Source organism: Bos indicus, chromosome 13 (assembly GCF_029378745.1).
Source record: "Bos indicus isolate NIAB-ARS_2022 breed Sahiwal x Tharparkar chromosome 13, NIAB-ARS_B.indTharparkar_mat_pri_1.0, whole genome shotgun sequence".
In the NCBI taxonomy this organism is placed as follows: domain Eukaryota; kingdom Metazoa; phylum Chordata; class Mammalia; order Artiodactyla; family Bovidae; genus Bos; species Bos indicus.
The window spans coordinates 66722299-66739056 of NC_091772.1; the positions used below are offsets into that span (position 1 = coordinate 66722299).

A 16758-nucleotide genomic window follows, 5' to 3' on the forward strand; every position below is an offset into this window, starting at 1 on the left:
TTTTTACATGAGGTAATGCTTCATATGGAATTTTGAATATTAGTTTTCATGCTTACCATTCTGATCTTAAGAACTTGTTGATTCTAACACCTACTCTCCTGATTGTTAATAAGTGTGTAATATTGCATGTAGATATACTATAATGTAATAATATTTTGACTGGTGGACCTTTAAATTGTTTTTGCTTTTATTTTTCTTTTTTCCATTGTAATGAATTTTGTAGAAAATACACTTTTTCTTTTTTAAGACTAGACCATGCTCCTGAAATGCTTATGTAAAGCCTCTTTTGTTCCCAGAGAAAAGAAGATCTCCCGGAGCAGTGCCCTGAAAGTGCTGGACCACGCCATGATCGGGCCCGAGGGCACAGACAACTGCCACAAGTTTGTTGACATTCTTGGCTTACGGACCATCTTTCCCCTTTTTATGAAGTCTCCCAGGAAGATCAAGAAAGTGGGAACCACTGAGAAGGAGCATGAAGGTAGGGTTCGCCGGAGAAGTCAGCCTCACTTAAAGGTGTTAGGAGAAATGGGGGAGATGAGAGCTGCTTTGGCGAAGTGCTGTGCAGCTGAGGAGTCGACTCTCAGGTGGAAGTGTGCTACCTTTTTCTTTTTTATCTGCGTATTTTCTATGCCTGGAAAAGCAACCCAGTGACCCCTGGTCACAGATGGCCTTTGTCACGCTGCTTCTGGTGGTTCCATTCCCTGCTGGCCTGTTAATAAGCCGGTGCGTGAGGGTTTTGTTTTCTTCACTATAATTTGTAGCGAGGTGTCTCTCTGATGGAAGACCCTTTTGAAAAGAGTAATGAGGTAGCAACACATGTCACCTCCGGAGTAGTGCTTTCATGTATTTCTGTATTAAAGTATGATTCAGCCAACATCAAGAATTGCCGAAATAAACTATTTACAGCCCAGGTGCCCCTTTTTATGTTTCTCCTCCCTGATGGTGCGCGCTCCCAGCAAAGTGCCATGAATCGCGGTGCTGGAAGCAGAGTAGTTGCTGCTAGACCAGTCCTGCCCTGCTATTGTCTAGAGGCCTGCTGCTTCCCTCTCCCAATAAATGACGGCAGCGCAATCTGGAGGGCCCCGGATTTATGAGCACTGACGGTTCTGCTGGAGGCTAACAAACACTTGCAGAGGAAATTTACATGGTTGGGTGGTTATTTTAAAGTATGGAGAAAGGGCTACAGGGGCGATGAGGTGGTGGTGTGTGCAAAAGAGGAGGACCTGGGCTGGCTGACTGGCTAATTTAGTCATCTTATCAGAAGTTAACATCTGTCCCATGATTTGATTTTTCTTTTTTATCAGTGATTAGTAGAATAGCATAGATGTCTGCAAAATCTTTTTTATTCCATACCCTCCTAGATAAAAGTTTGAGACTTCCTGTCTGTCTCTTTTCATCTTGACTTGACTTAGTCTCTACCAACTTGAAATGGCTAAAAGGAAGGTGGTGTGGCATGTCTTCAGTGGTTACCACCAGGGATACCTTCTTTGACGGAATCCCCTCTCCAGACCCAGCAAAAAGTCTGGCAGGGAAGAACTACAGGCTGGAGGTCTGACAACACATAGAAAGTTCAGGTCACCTCAAACCAGGTACTGACTGAAACCCCAGCTGTTGAAACACCAGCTGTGAGCATGTTAACCCCATTGCTGGTCTTTTTTCTTTCCTCAATGGGAATTTATGCATGGGAGAGAGAATGGATGGTCTTGAAGATCTTGGAAATAAAATTTAGGAGACTGTCACCATTCATTGAAATCCTGCCACATTCCTAGCACGGCTGCATTATGTGCTACCTTATTTGGGCCTTACGAGTGCGTGCTCAGTCACTTGATTTGTGTCTGGCTCTTTGTGACCCTATGGACTATAGCCTAGCAGGCTTCTCTGTCCATGGGATTCTCCAGGCAAGAAATACTGGAGTGAGTTGTCATCCCCTCCTCCAGGGGATCTTCCTAATCCAGGGATCAAACCCATGTCTCTTACATCTCCTGCATTGGCAGGCGGGTTCTTCACCATTAGCTCTACCTGGGAAGCCCCATTTGGACCTCACAGCCCATGAAATAGATGGTGGTATCCTTGTTCTTTAGATGAGGAGATCAACTGAGGAAGGAACCAAGCTGTGATTCTACAGCTAAGTAGCTGTGTGACTTTAGACACTTTACTTAACTTCTCTGGACTGCATTTTCCTTCCTGTTCTGTAAGATGCGGAAACTGGAGTAGTGAAATAGAAGCTCTGATATCGGTACCTTAGGTCCTGAGGCACAGGCCCTGGTTGTCAAGGCTCTGTCCTGTAATCCAGGAAACTCCTCAAGGACTGTGTGTGGCTGACCTGCTGGGTTGTACAGAGAGGCTTGGTGCTTCCTGCACCATGAGCATGCGTGAAGAAAATGAAGGAAAACAAGCCCTTCGCGGGCTCTTGCCTTGTGTGCGTGACGCTGAGAAGACAAGTGACAGATTCAGTGAGCAGCTGTTTTCCTTCTGAAAAATGTGCCCGGTGGCGTGCTGGTAACAGTACATTTGCTTTAGAGTACCCGCATTAGGAATTTGATAACATTGTGTTAGTGAGGGCAATGGCTTGGGAAGACAGCTCCTGGAAGGCATGTTTGGACTATAATGGGCTGGGGAGGATGAGCTCTGCATCCTGAATACACCGGCACCCAAAGAGCAGTGAACCCCGAGGAGGAAACACAGCCCCGGCCCTTCTCCCACCCCGCCTAGCTGCCTCTGCTCCTGGTCGTGAGCAGTAGGGTGAGAAGGCAGGCAGGGCGGAGCATGGGCGCCTTGTGCAAGGTTTCTCTGTCCTGTCTTCTGGGTCCCTGTGCACATGCTCACCCTTCTGAAGCAAGTGGACCAGGTGTGTGTGGTAAGCTGGAGCACAGCAGCCTCCAGCATCAGGAGTGTTTGCGAACATGCCCAGCCCCAGGTTTCGACCATGCTCTTGCCTCCGTCTTAACAATTTTCTCTGACCTGTGCACTTGACTGCCTTTTAGTCATCCTTCAAGTCCTCAGTTTTGATGTCACTTGCTCAGGGAAACATAACATGAGCCCCGGGGCTAGAATAGAACCTCTTCTGAAGTGAACTCTTGAACCCTGGACTTTGACTTCATAGCCCTGAAGATTATGGAACTAATAACGTTGTCAATTCTGGATCCCAGGGCCTAGCCCTGTTTTTGGCATGTGGTGGATGCACAGTGTATGTTCATGGACTGTGTGAATGGATAATTGCTTCCCTAAAAGACTGCTCATTAAAGACAAACATGGATTTGGGGCTCTCCAGAACCTTGCAGGGTTGAGTCAGTACAGTTGACGGTTGTTGATCATGCCCCTGGGGCGAGTGGTTTTTCTCCCAGCTTGTTTGGAAGCAAAACCAAGAGGGTTCCTAGCCTTAAGTTTTTCTTTGTCTCGTGCTTAGATGGAGAAGGAAATGGCAACCCACTCCAGTACTCTTGCCTGGAAGATCCCATGGACGGAGGGGCCTGGTGGGCTACAGTCCATGGCATCGCTAGGAGTCGGACACGACTGAGCGACTTCACTTTCACTTTTCACTTTCATGCATTGGAGAAGGAAAAGGCAACCCATTCCAGTGTTCTTGCCTGGAGAATCCCAGGGACAGAGGAGCCTGATGGGCTGCCATCTATGAGGTTGCACAGAGTCGAACACGACTGAAGCGACTTAGCAGCAGCAGCAGCAGCAGCAGCAGCAGTGTGTGCTTAGAAATTATGGCAGAACTTCTCTCCTCTACTTTAGAGCTGTGCCTTTCAGAGCCCTGTCATGGATAGAACTTCCCTAGAGGTGAGGCCACCCTATGACAAACTCCTTTTGGTAATCTAGCAACTCCTAATAAAGCACTGTGGGCTGGGAGTCAGCTTGCCTGTCCAGAACCTCTGAACGGCTGCCCTGTAAGCTTCCCTTTCTTGTCAAATTCAGGATTAAGTTCATCCTGGTCCAGTCTCAGCCCCTGTCACTTCTCAAAACTTTCCCAAACTCATACGATAGCAATATAGCCTGGTGTGGTACAGAAGGATCCACTGCTTATCCACGGGGTTAATTTTTAAACTCTCCGAGCCTTGTTGTTAAGTTGTGTTTGACTCTGTGCAACCCCATGGACTGCAGCACTCTGGGTTTCTCTGTCCTTCACTATTTCCCTGAGTTTGCTCACATTCAAGTCCATTGAGTCAGTGATGCTGTCTAATCATCTCATCCTCTGCTGCCCTCTTCTCCTTTTGCCTTCAGTCTTTCCCAGCATCAGGGTCTTTTCCAGTGAATTCTTGCCCCATATGTAAAATGCTAGGTCTACCACTGAGGGTGGTTGTGAGGGTCAGGTGAAGTGACAAATACAAGCGTAGCGTGGACTCTAGAACATGGTGGGCGCTTCAGGAAGTGTAAGTTCTCCACTAAATCTGTCTCCGGTTCTGCCCAACCTGGCCTTAGTCACACATACTCATTCTTCTAGGAGGTCACTGGGAAGCCAGGTAAAGAGACTTGCCCACACCCCAGGTTGGGAGAGTGTGGGTTTTATTGGCCTGCAGTCTAATTGCCACGTGATAGCTTCTGGAGAATAGGCAGACTCATTCTTGACGGGACTGTCAGGAGTCATGATATGCTAAATAGAGAAGTGGCATAAAAACAACCATGTTTTGTGTTCCCCAAGCCAACAGAAGGGGTTGAGAGAGGACAGTCTCTAGATTAAGCTGACTCTAGAGAGAGAAGGGAAGAAGCAGAGACCACTCTTATAACCAAGAATTGCTGGGAATGTAGTTCTTCTTTTGTGAGTTGGGATGAAGAGGGAAAAGAATTATTGTAATTGAAACACATTCAGGTTCACATAATAAAACCTTCTGAAATAGATCAGGGGAGGCACTTAGCTTGGGGGACGGGTTGGGAAGAAAAAATTTGCCCTTGGGTACAACAGCATGATTGGCTGCCGCCTTGGTTTTGTAGAGAATAGCACAGCATGTATTGTCTCCTTGGAATTAACTGCTTCAGAATATGAGGGAAGAAGAACAGAGCTGGGATCCAGAAATGGCATTTGACCTTTACTTCTTGTCTCTTTTAAAAATTCTTATTAAAATAGGTCCAGTTTTCCATGTATTGCTTCATTAGGTAGGTGAGTTATTGAGTTGATAGCAGTTCTAGTTAATTGCGCTGTTTTAACATGGTCCCCTGGAGGCTATTAGCGGCTTTCAGGGGGAGCTACCAAGCAGTGTGTAGGTGTGCGGTGTGCATGGTAGGTGTATGTGCACCTTTTAGCTCATCAACACTGACAGCAGTTGAGCACAGGTCACTGCTTTAAAGAATACTTTTCTGTCATCTGCAAAGAATTGTAAGTGATTCTGGGGGACTCCTCAAGTCAGGAGGTATGCAGTTGCCTGGTACTTACAGGCTCCTGACAGTGAGGACCTGCAGCCCAGAGCTCCCACCACCTACCAGGGTTAGAAGAGGGAAATAGCCAAAGCTTTCCTGCAGTCAGAAAAGAAGGGAGCTTAGCCAACACAGGCAAAAAAAATTTGTATCGTGTCCATGGTGGGCTGTGGTAATGACATGGCATTGTTTAGGGCTGACTTTTAATTTTATAGGGCCTCATACTATGTCCAAAATTTAACAGGCCTATTATGTGACAGGATAATAGGGTTTCCCAGGCTTCCATCTCCAGATTCTTTGCTTCAGCCTGTCCCTTACATGCATTGGTGGTGTCGTCCCCAATTCTTTTTCTTGTTTTTCAGTTCCTCACACTCTCCTTGATCTCATCTACTACCTGCAGCTTTAACCTCTATCTGTTTGCCACTGATTTCCAAGTCTTCAGCCTTGTCTCTTTCCCAGGCTGTAATCAACACAGCTAGTTAACCAGAAGACAGCTGCCCCAGGTACTCAAACTCAGCTCATTCAAAACCATACTCATTCCTTCCAAGTCTCTTCTGCTTTTCCTATACTGGTAAATGGCACCACTTCTACTCCACCACCCAAGGCAGAAAGCAGCACACCACGCTTAATTCTTAATATTCCCCACATGTACACAACAAGACTTGCGTTGGTGTCTTGGTCCTGTCATTTTACTAGCTTTATGACTTTGGGAATGTTCCTTGACCTCCCTGAGTCTGAATTTCCTCGACTGTAAAATTGGGATAATATTGAAATCTATCTTTTTATGAGGTTGCTATGCGAGGATTAAGTGAAATAATACTGATCAACTGCTTAACACTGTGCCTGCTTCACTAATACTAGTGGCTGGGATGCGGGTAGGTTTCCTCTTTGTGTTCCTCTTCTTTCTACACTGTTGGTAGTTTTTTTTTGTTTTGTTTATTTTGACCGCGCCAGGTCTTAATGGTGGCACACGACATCTTTAGTTGCGGCATGTGAGATCTAGTTCCCTGACCAGGGATCAAACCCAGGCCTCCTGCATTGGGAGCTTGGAGTCTTAGCCACTGGACCACCAGAAAACTCCCCTCTCTTGGTAGTTTTAATTAAAAGTACCCTCCAGCTGAAATCCTTTTCCCCCTGAGTCTGCCATTTAAGGAATAGATGTAAACATCCCAGTCTTGATGAGACAAGACCTCCCCCACAGAGGGTATGACTGGGGAGCCCCAGACCCCCACTGCTCCATATCATGTAAACAGAGAATTCAAAGATTCCCCCCACACACACTTTTTTGTGTGTTCCTTAAGCTTGAAAATCCCAGAGTTGATTATAGTGATCAGAACAATGAGCAAGTGAAGAGTAAATGGTATTTAATTTTAAGAGTAGCATTAAGCCATCTACTAACAGGCACTTTTATGTTAAACAAGGATGGAAATGTCTGGCTGTTGTTTTTTTTTTTGCCATCCAAAAACCTTCTAACTGAATAGTTCCTGGATGCATTTCTTTTCTCTCCCTCCAGCTACTTGTCTCATTGCTGACCTCAGATGACAAAACATAAGGATGCTGAAATAAGCAATGTGTTTGGACTTAAGGGGTTCCTCTTAAGGCTTCCTCAGGAGGCTTCAGGGAATGATTCTGATTGTTGCACAGCTGGTTTGCTAACTGGTTCCAGTCATATGAAGGAGTAACAACCCACAGGCCTTTCTCAAGTAGAGCACAGCGTAGTAGCTTGCCACTGAGGAAGACAGTAAAGCAGTGGATGTATTTAGTATCCTGGAAACTGCTCCTGCCCTTTTGTGGGAAGAAGGTCATGGCCAGCTCTCATTTTATTGGGCATCTGATCTTCCCGACTCAGGGATTGAACCCAGGTCTCCTGCATTGGCAGGTAGATTCTTTACCTCTGAGCCACCTAGGAAGCCCTTGTACTGATATACCAAGGGTGTTATAGGTGTATATACTTTATGAATTAGGCATTTCTATCATCTTTTTATAGATGAGTCTCAGGGAGTTTGTTAATTACCAAATACCTTTCAACAAGTGAGTGGCAAAGCAGGATTTGAGCCCAGTCTGCTTCTAAAGCTTCTTCTAACACCAGGGTGGCTCCAGTGGTCTTCTGGTTGGTACCCAGAGGCAACAGAGCGAAGGGAAAAGGAGGACTGTCTTTGTGAGACAACCTGGCTTCACATCCCAGCTCTGCCCCCAAACTAGCTGGTGGCCTTAGGGAAGTTATTCTTTCTAGATCTTCCATTCCTCTTCGGTCAACAAGCCAGATAAAAACCTTCCTCAAATTGCTGTGGGAACAATAATGATCATGAGCGTCCTATATAGTCTCTAGCAAGTAGACATTTACTAAATGGTCAAATAGTTACTGTGTCTCCGCTTCCTTTCAAAAATAGTCATCCTTACCTCTCTGATTTCACATTTATATTTACATGTCGAGTGCAGTCTCCTTGACTTTTGTGGGTTTGAAGCCCAGTTGTGGACCAGGACTCCATATGTGGGGAGGCTGGGTTATAACAAGAGCTACCAAGAGATGAGAAGGCCAGTTTATCGTGATGGCCTGGCAATCAGGGCCCTTAGGTATAATCCTGGTTGTGCTGCTCCTGTCAAAATTTATCACACCTTGAATGAAGTACCAGACCTTTCTATTTCCATCTGATGCTCTGTGGATAAGAGCCCTAAAGGTAGATGAGTGAGGCTTCATTCTTTTATCAAACAAGCCACTAGCTCTTCTTTGCGCCAGGCTTGGTGCTGTAGATGGAAGGTGAATAAGCTCACAGTCCAGTTAGGGAGACATGGAAACATGTGTTTATAGTACAAGGGAAAATGATAGAAGAGAGCACAGATCAGGGGCTCCTAGGCAGTGGAAGAACAGATGAAGGTTAGAAACAGCTCTACCTTAGCAGTGTGGCTCTTGAGCCAAACCTTAGATCTGAGTTAGCCAGGTGAAGGAATGTTAAATGAAAAAAAGCACCATATATAAAATAAAAGATGGGAGGCACAGGCTATAGTGAGCCTTAAACCTCACCGCCCCTCAGAATCATATGGAAACTTGTTTAAAATGTAGCCTTCTGGGACATGTTTCAGAGTTTCTGATTCCACCAGTCTACATTATATTGGTGGATCTGTACTTTGTTAAGCTTGCCACGAGTACCCTCTGAGACCAGTCTGGCACCAGCCCTTGGTAAGAAGAGCATGGAGCAGAAGATTAGACTAGTTAAACAGAAGCCAGACCTTGGAGGACTCTGCAGAGCTGTTGTGAGGACTGACTGAGTTAATACATGTACAGTGCTTAAGACAGTACTTGGCACATGGTAAGCATTCATTAATATTGATAGTTATTGCTGTTCTTATATTATGATAAAAAAAAAGCCTCCTCCAAATTTTTATATGTCATAGGTATAGTACTAATTTTAATTATTTTGACTATTTCAGCTAATTTAGCATAAACTCAATTTTGATATTGAGGGCCTGGGTGGAAAGAATGAAGGAGAAACATTTATCACTATTTTTCTTCTGCGTTTTCATTTTGCCAGGGAGAAACTTAGTTCTTCAGTGGCAGCATTAGCTGAATTCTTATTTTAGATATAGAATTTTCCACTGGTACATTTATTATTTTGTCAATATGACTCTGTTAGTTTTCATTTATTATCTTGATTAAATTTTATAGAAATAGTTTAGTATGCAGCATATCTCCTTTATAGAAGTAAAACCAATACCAGGAATGTGGAAACAGCAGTCAAGAAACAGCCAAACCTTTATAGGTTATTTCTTTAGCGTTGGGTGGTGCCAAAATGAGGAATAACTTAGGAGCTAGACAGTAATTAAGTGGTTTGTTAAACCTGGCTTATAATAACCTGGTTTATTAAAATTCAACACATAATCTTTTCTGTGTTGTTCAGTTGCTAAGTCGTGTATGACTGTCTGCAACCCCATGGACTGTAGCACGCCAGGCTGCTCTGTCCTCCACTTTCTCCCGGAGATTGCTCAAATTCATATCCATTGGAAGAAAAGATATAACAAACCTAGATAGCGTATTAAAAAGCGGAGACATCACTTTGCCACCAAAGGTCTGTATAGTCATAGCTATAATTTTTACAGTAGTCATGTACAGATGTGAAATTTGGACCATAAAGAAGGCTGAGCACCAAAGAATTGATGCTTTCGAGCTGTGGTGCTGGAGAAGACTCTTGAGAGTCCCTTGGACAGCAAGGAGATCAAATCAGTCAATCCTAAAGGAAATCAACCCTGAATATTCAGTGGAAGGACTGATGCTGAAGTTAAAGTTCCAGTACTTTGGCCACCTGATGCAAAGAGCCAACTCATTGGAAAAGACCCCAATACTGGAAAAGACTGAGGGTAGGAGGAGAAGCGGGCAACAGAGGATGAGATGGTTGGGTGGCATCACTGACTCCATGGACATGAGTTTGAGCAAACTCCGGGACATAGTGAAGGACAGGGAAGCCTGGAGTGCTGCAGTCCATGGGGTCACAAAACATCAGACACGACTGAGTGACTGAACAACAACAGCGTGTCCATTGAAAGGTGATGCTCTCTAACCATTTCATCCTCTGCTGCCCTCTTCTTTTGCCTTCAATCTTTCCCAGCATCAGAGAGGGTCTCTTCCAATGAGTTTGCTCTTCACATCTTTACCATGATATGCTTCTTAATCTTACTATTTGGGGGCTTTTTTTGTTGAGTGCTCTGATAGGCAAAAGCCTATCAGGTAAAAACAATTCATTATATCGTTTTACCTAATCTCACAAGAGCCCTGTGAGCCATGTATTATTACCTACATTTTACAAGTGAGAACACTGAGGCATAAGGAAGTTGTCATTTTCCAAAGACACAGCTAGTACATGGCCTTACTAGGATTTTAAGCTAAGATTTTTCCATGGTTTCTGAAAATTGAATCCTATGCAGTGCTCTTCTAATTCTTCTTTTAATCATAAATCAGAACTTACCCAGTAGTAGTGGGCCTGATTTAAACTGCTCTGTGGTATCTTTGCCTATTTGATTTCTTCTCAGTCATCAGTAGTCCTGCATCCAGTACTGCATAAACTCTGTCAATTCCAAACATTTCGTCCTGCCACACTTTGTTCACCTCTTCTTGGCTTCCAGTTTTCGGGGGTATTTGTCCCCTGATAGTCTCTTCTCTTCAGGCCTCTCAGGCCTGAAGCTCAGCACCGCTTCAGCCTTCAGTTTCTGTTCCTACACATTGCAATCTGCTTCCTTTGCAGTTGTCTGCCCTTGAACCCTTCACTTAGCACTCTGGCCTGTTTTCTCCCTCTGTTGACTCCTGGAGAAAGAGACATGAATGTGTAGTTTTCAACCCTCACCGATGGTGAGTAAGGCTTGAAGAGCTTTAACAGAATACACATGCCTGGGCCCCACCCCCAGGAATTCTAAGGATCAAAAGTCCAAACCTCTGTAATTTTTAGAAGCTCCAGAGCCTGTTGCTCAGTTAGTGCTGAGACTCACTGGCTAAAATGTTCAGAGCATAAGCCTTGGTGAGCATATTTTGACTTTCTCTTTGGGCCAAGAGAAGATCCTTGACATGGTGGATCTTAGGGGAAGGCTTGTTAGATATATCTTAATACTTTTTCTGAGTATGAATAATTAACCTAGTGTAGAAAGGTCAAGCATTGTGGAAAAGAAAGGAGGGAAAGTAAAAATCTGCTCCCAATTTCACCACCCAGAGTTAATCACTAGAAGTATCGTGGACACTCTCCATTCAAACTTCTGCATTAGGGATGGGGCTTGAATATATGTGAATATAATTTTGTATAATTGGAAGCATGGTGTATATGCTATTTTGTAACCTGTTTTTACTCAGTGTGTCTTGGGCATACTTGACAGGGGTGTCTTTTAATACAATTAGGAAACTGGACTGTATATTTTTAGAAGGCAGGATAGATTTCAGGTGAAATGATTAGGCTATAGAGGTGATAGCGTTTTGGAAGGGGTGAGCTGGGCTTGGATGGTGAGGCTGGCTCTTCCAAGTTGTGAATGTGCTGGGACTTCAGTATGGCACGGAAAGGAGGGGCGGACTAAAGGCTAATGCATCTCAGTTCACTCGGTTCTAAGAGAAGTGAAGATGCCTTTCAAATGTTTTTTTAAACATATGCGTATTTTAAGGTGTTATACATGTTGGCATCTAACAGCGGATATAGTGTAGAAGGAGATAAACTGAAAATAGACCCGTATACATTTCACTGCTCATAAAGAATACACGTGTGAAATGTTTCTTAGTGTCCACCTTCCTGGATTCTTGTGATATTGGATGTGATTTCTATACACAGCAGCTTGCAGGTTGCTGGGGAAATGGCTCTGTGTATTTAATCATGTTGCAGCCTTACTTGTTTGTTTTCTTTATGGTAAGAAAATGTCTTTGGCTTCTTTTATAGTCAGATTGCTTTTGCTTGTGGGTGTCCAGATGCTGATGAGCTGTAATTAGCATAAGAAGGAGGTTGAAAAGATGTTGAATATTCTTTTCTGGTAGCCAAACAAAGGATCCCCAAACACAAATTATTCTCAGGTATCAGGTTATAGAGAAGCAGATCTTTTCTCTTTAAGATGTGGGTTTATTAAAGGATCTCTGTGTTGAGCTGGGGAGGTCAGCCTGGGGTTGGGGCTGGACAGACAGCCTTGCAGTGAACCATCATGGGGTAATTTTCTGAGGCTAAGCACCTCTGTCTGCATAGCCTATTACAAAGGAGCCCTGGGCTGGGTTCACAAGGTCTAGATGGGTGTTTATACCACAGCTCTGTGACTTTGGCAAGTCATTTACGCTCTGAACCTCAGTTTCCCCACCTTTAAAGAGGGAGATTACACTATTTCACAGTGTGTGAGAACTGGATAAGATAAGGCGTGGGGAAGTGCTTCGTATACTGGAAGATTTTGCCCCTGTACAATATGGCCATGGTACTGGTATATATTACAATCAGTGTTTCTCCCTTGTCTCTTCTACATCCCTTACATTTTCTTCCCCCTTGTAACATTTTTCTCCCTTGTCTCTGGCTCCAAAATAGAAAGAAAATGATGGTTAATTTATTCCATATTTGCTGCAGGGTTACCATAAAATAAATTAAGCGTATCATTTTGATAATCACTAAAAATATGCCTACAACTTTCTTTAAATGTATTGATTACTAATAAATCATGTCTCTGTTAAGCATGCCTCCTGGCTGGCGAACTTGTGGAATAACAATGTTTGCTTGCCTCGTTAGCAGGCTGATTCTCCTGATGATGTACCAGCCAGTCTGAGGTTACCATGGACAATGATGGCTGCCATGGTGCCTCACATTTATTAAGTGTTTGCTGTGTTCAGTTTATCCATGATGTCATTATCCCTGCCATCAGCTCCGTGTGGCGTATCATTAGCCTGCTTTATTGCTGAGGAAACAGCCCCCAAGAAGTAAAGTACTTTCTCAAATCATGCACAGTTTAAACGAACGTCTGCGGAGAAGGCAATGGCACCCCACTCCAGTACTCTTGCCTGGAAAATCCCATGGATGGAGGACCCTGGTAGGCTGCAGTCCATGGGGTCGCTAAGAGTCAGACATGACTGAGCGACTTCACTTTCACTTTTCACTTTCATGCACTGGAGAAGGAAATGGCAACCCACTCCAGTGTTCTTGCCTGGAGATTCCCAGGGACGGGGGAGCCTGGTGGGCTGCCATCTGTGGGGTCGCACAGAGTCAGACACGACTGAAGCGACTTAGCAGCAGAACCCAAAGCCCATGTTTGTGATCCTGTGCTTTAAGTCTCTCAAGGAGACATCTGAAAGCCAGAGTTAAGTGACTTTTAATCATCAAAGCAACCTTTAGTTATTTCTAGAAATAAATAGGAAAATTTATAATATTGGCATGGCAGGGCAAGGCAGAAAAGTTCTATTACTAAGTTTTTTTGTATTAAGTAGAAGGTGAGTGGTGGGAGGGGGAGCATTTCTGCATTGTGGGATGTGAAAATTTTTTTATAATGTCAACCTAAATTTTTGAAACGATGAATCTTGTTATCCTAAGGTTTTTTCTATATATTTTCTAGTAAGTTAGATGTGTTTTTCTAAGTCGTAAGCTTGGCATAGATCTTAATAGCAGTGTATGGGGAAAGCTTATAGAACATGCAGGCGTGAGTTCAAATCCCAGCTTATACCAGTTGTGTAACTAAACTAGGTGCTTTGAGGCTCAGTTTCCAAGGCAGAGGTGGGGTGGTTTCCTCATACCACCAAGGAGTTCGGGAACACCAGAAGGCCGTCCTAGAATTCACTGGAGTTCTGACTCCGTAGACCTGGAGACAACAGATTTCCACAGGTTGAGGGCTTTGTCTCTCAAGACCACCCCGTTCCCTTCTGATACCACTCTAAAGTCCAGGTTGTTACCCGTGCTTCGGACCAACTGGTTATGAATCAGAAGTTTCCAAGACCTATTCCTTGGGTTCAATCAATTTGCTGGAGCAGCTCACAGAGCTCAGTGAAACGTCTTACTTACCTGAAATCGGGTTCCCAGGTGGTGCTGGTGGTGAAGAACCTGTCTGCCATGCAGGCCTGATCCCTGGGTCAGCAAGATCCCCTAGAGGAGGGCATGGCGACCCACTCCAGTATTCTTAGGAGAATCCCATGGACAGAGGAGCCTGGCAGGCTACAGTCCATAGGGTCCACAGAGTCAGACATGACTGAGTGACTTAGCACACACTCACACTGGTATATTATAAAAAGATGTAACTCAGGAACAGCCGAACATAAGGTGTGAAGGAAAAGTGTGGGGAGAGGGCACATAGCTTCCATGCCTTCTCCGGGTACGCCACTCTCTCGGCACTTGGAAAGCTCTCCAAACCCATCCTTTGGGGTTTTATGGAGCCATTATTACCAAAGTGTGATTGATTACATCATTGGCTGTTTGTGACTGATTAAATCTATAGCCCCTCTCCCCTCCCAGGTCTGTTGGGACTAAAAGTTGAAACCCTCTAATCGCTCTAATATCTTGGTTGGTTCTGTTAGCAACATAATATTAACATAACAAGAGACACCATTATGACTTTCATCACTTAGGAAATTCCAAGGGTTTTAGGAGTTCTTTGCCAGAAACTGGGACAAAGACCAAATATAATAATTCTTATTATAAATCACAATATCACAGTAACCTTAGGCACATTAATTAACTTCACTGATCCCAGATATACTGCATCTACAACAGTGCTTCTCAGTGTTTATATTGCAGACAGATGACCTGGGATCTTTTAAAAACACTGTCTGCTTCGGTAGGTGCGGGTGAGGCCTGACATTGGGTATTTACAACCAGCTCCCAGGTGCTGCTGCTGCTCGTGGTCCTCTGACCACACTTCAAGGAGCAGGAGTCTATAATACTGATGAAAGTGAAAAGTGATGTCGCTCAGTCATGTCCGACTCTTTGTGACCCATGGACTGTAGCCTGCCAGGCTTCTCCATGCAAGGGATTTTCCTGGCAAGACCACTGGAGTGGGTTGCCATTTCCTTCTCCAGGGGATCTTCCTGACCCAGGGATCGACCCTGGGTCTCCCACATCGCAGGCAGACTCTACCATCTGAGCCACCAGGGAAACCCTAATATCAGAAATGTATTCTCTCACAGTTCCAAAAGTGAAAGCGAAAGTCACTCAGTCAAGTCCAACTCTTTGCAACCCCATTGACTATACAGTCCATGGAATTCTCCAGGCCAGAATACTGGAGTGGGTAGCTGTTCCCCTCTCCAGGGGATTTTCCCAACCCAGGGATCAAACACAGGTCTCCAACATTGCGGAAGGATTCTTTACCATCTGAGCCACCAAGGAAGCCCTATAACACCGATAGGGACAGAGTAAAGGGGCAAAGTAGGTGATTAATTAGTTAATCACACTAGGGGATTGTAAGTAGAGAGGGAAGTATGGAAGACCCCTGTAATGATCCACTCAAGAAAGCAGGTTTGCTTAACCACAAAATCAAGCAGGCTTGCTTCACAACAAAACCACACAGCAGAAACACAGACACGCTCCAAAACACTAGAACAATGGGGACATGAGACCGACGTCCTGCCCAGCGAGCTCACTAAGGTGTCTGCCTCTCGGATTCATTGTGGCTTATAGTAGGTGCTTAACAAATGTTAGCCCTTTTGCCTTTTCCTTCCTTAAACAAACATGGCCTTTGTTTAAGATGTACTTCTGGAAACATGTATTCCCAGCCTGTCTTATCTCTGTCAAAAGTTCCAGGCTACAGAAGACATGTCACAAGTAATAAGCTCAGGATTAAGCTTTGAAATGAGCTTAATCACATGTGAATATAGCTTGGTGACTTAGGAGGTCATCTTGAGGTGTTTGCCCAGAGCTAGGAGTCACTTAGGAACTCTGTGAAAACCTTTGTAAGGTGGCCCAAAGGAATCCTCCCCTGACCTCTTCCGCGAATTCATTCGCTCTACAGTTCTGTAGCCATTATTTGTTGAATACCTGATAGTATCAGACAGGGTGTCAGATCCTGGGAACATGTGTGCCCTGGCGGCAGCTCAGCTTCCAGGCGACATGCACATGATGATTACAGTATAATACTGTGAAGATTATAAAGGAGGTGGGTACAGGTTGCAGATGGAGGCATTGAAGGAAGAAACAGGCTTCCAGTCCACTTGGAAATCTTCCTTGAGGGGACTAGAAAGATTGAAGTGAGTAGGAATGTCCAAAATGAACAAGAAAGAGAAGAACTCTTAGCCAGAGAGAACGGCATATAGAATGGCAACTGAGAATTTGATGGAACTCTGGAAAAGGCAAGAATTACAGCGTTGTGGTTAGAGACTAAGCTTAGTGAGCCAGACTGCTGACTGTATTTGTCAAGGCCAGTAGGGGTAACCAAGACAGCTGGACCAGGGCAGCCTTCTCCTACAGCAGCCCAGCAGACACTCCCAGCTACAGTATCATATCTATCATACGTGCCTAAAATCTTCAAAATCTGAGAATGGAAGGAGCTTCAGCCTCTTCCTTGGCCATCATCTATAAATCTACTAAATTCATTTGATTTTTTTTTTTAAGTCCTTTTGTACATTCTTCTCTGATAATCCCAATTTTGGTCTCCATAGGCAAACTTCTCTGATGTCTACTTTGGAGTTCTTTTGATGACATCAGTTATAATCATAAATTATCTCCTGAATTTAATCTTCTTGTCATTCCTATCATCCCTACTAACCCTCATTCCTCTTAGTTCCTTTCTCAGATGGTTGCACCATTTTTCTTCCCTGACTCACTACTGGAAGAATTCTCGCCTCTCTCCAGTCCCTTTTCTTCCCCAGTCTTGAAACACACAGATAAACTGCTTCAAGTTCCTTTAAAATATGATCATGTGACTCTGCTGCTCAGTCTTTTAAGAGCTTCTTAATACAAGTCAAGGGAGGCATCTAGACTCCGTAGTATGATG

The 16758-nt window shown here is 44.3% G+C and overlaps 1 protein-coding gene across 1 annotated transcript in view; it reads left to right on the forward strand.

The window, feature by feature from the left end:
• CTNNBL1 (catenin beta like 1) overlaps positions 1 to 16758 on the forward strand; it is a 167006-nt gene that overhangs the window by 100270 nt on the left and 49978 nt on the right. Inside the window, exon 11 of the mRNA XM_019972395.2 lies at positions 297 to 478. Coding sequence (XP_019827954.1) covers positions 297 to 478 — 182 coding nt within the window. The remainder of the gene's footprint in view (positions 1 to 296; positions 479 to 16758) is intronic.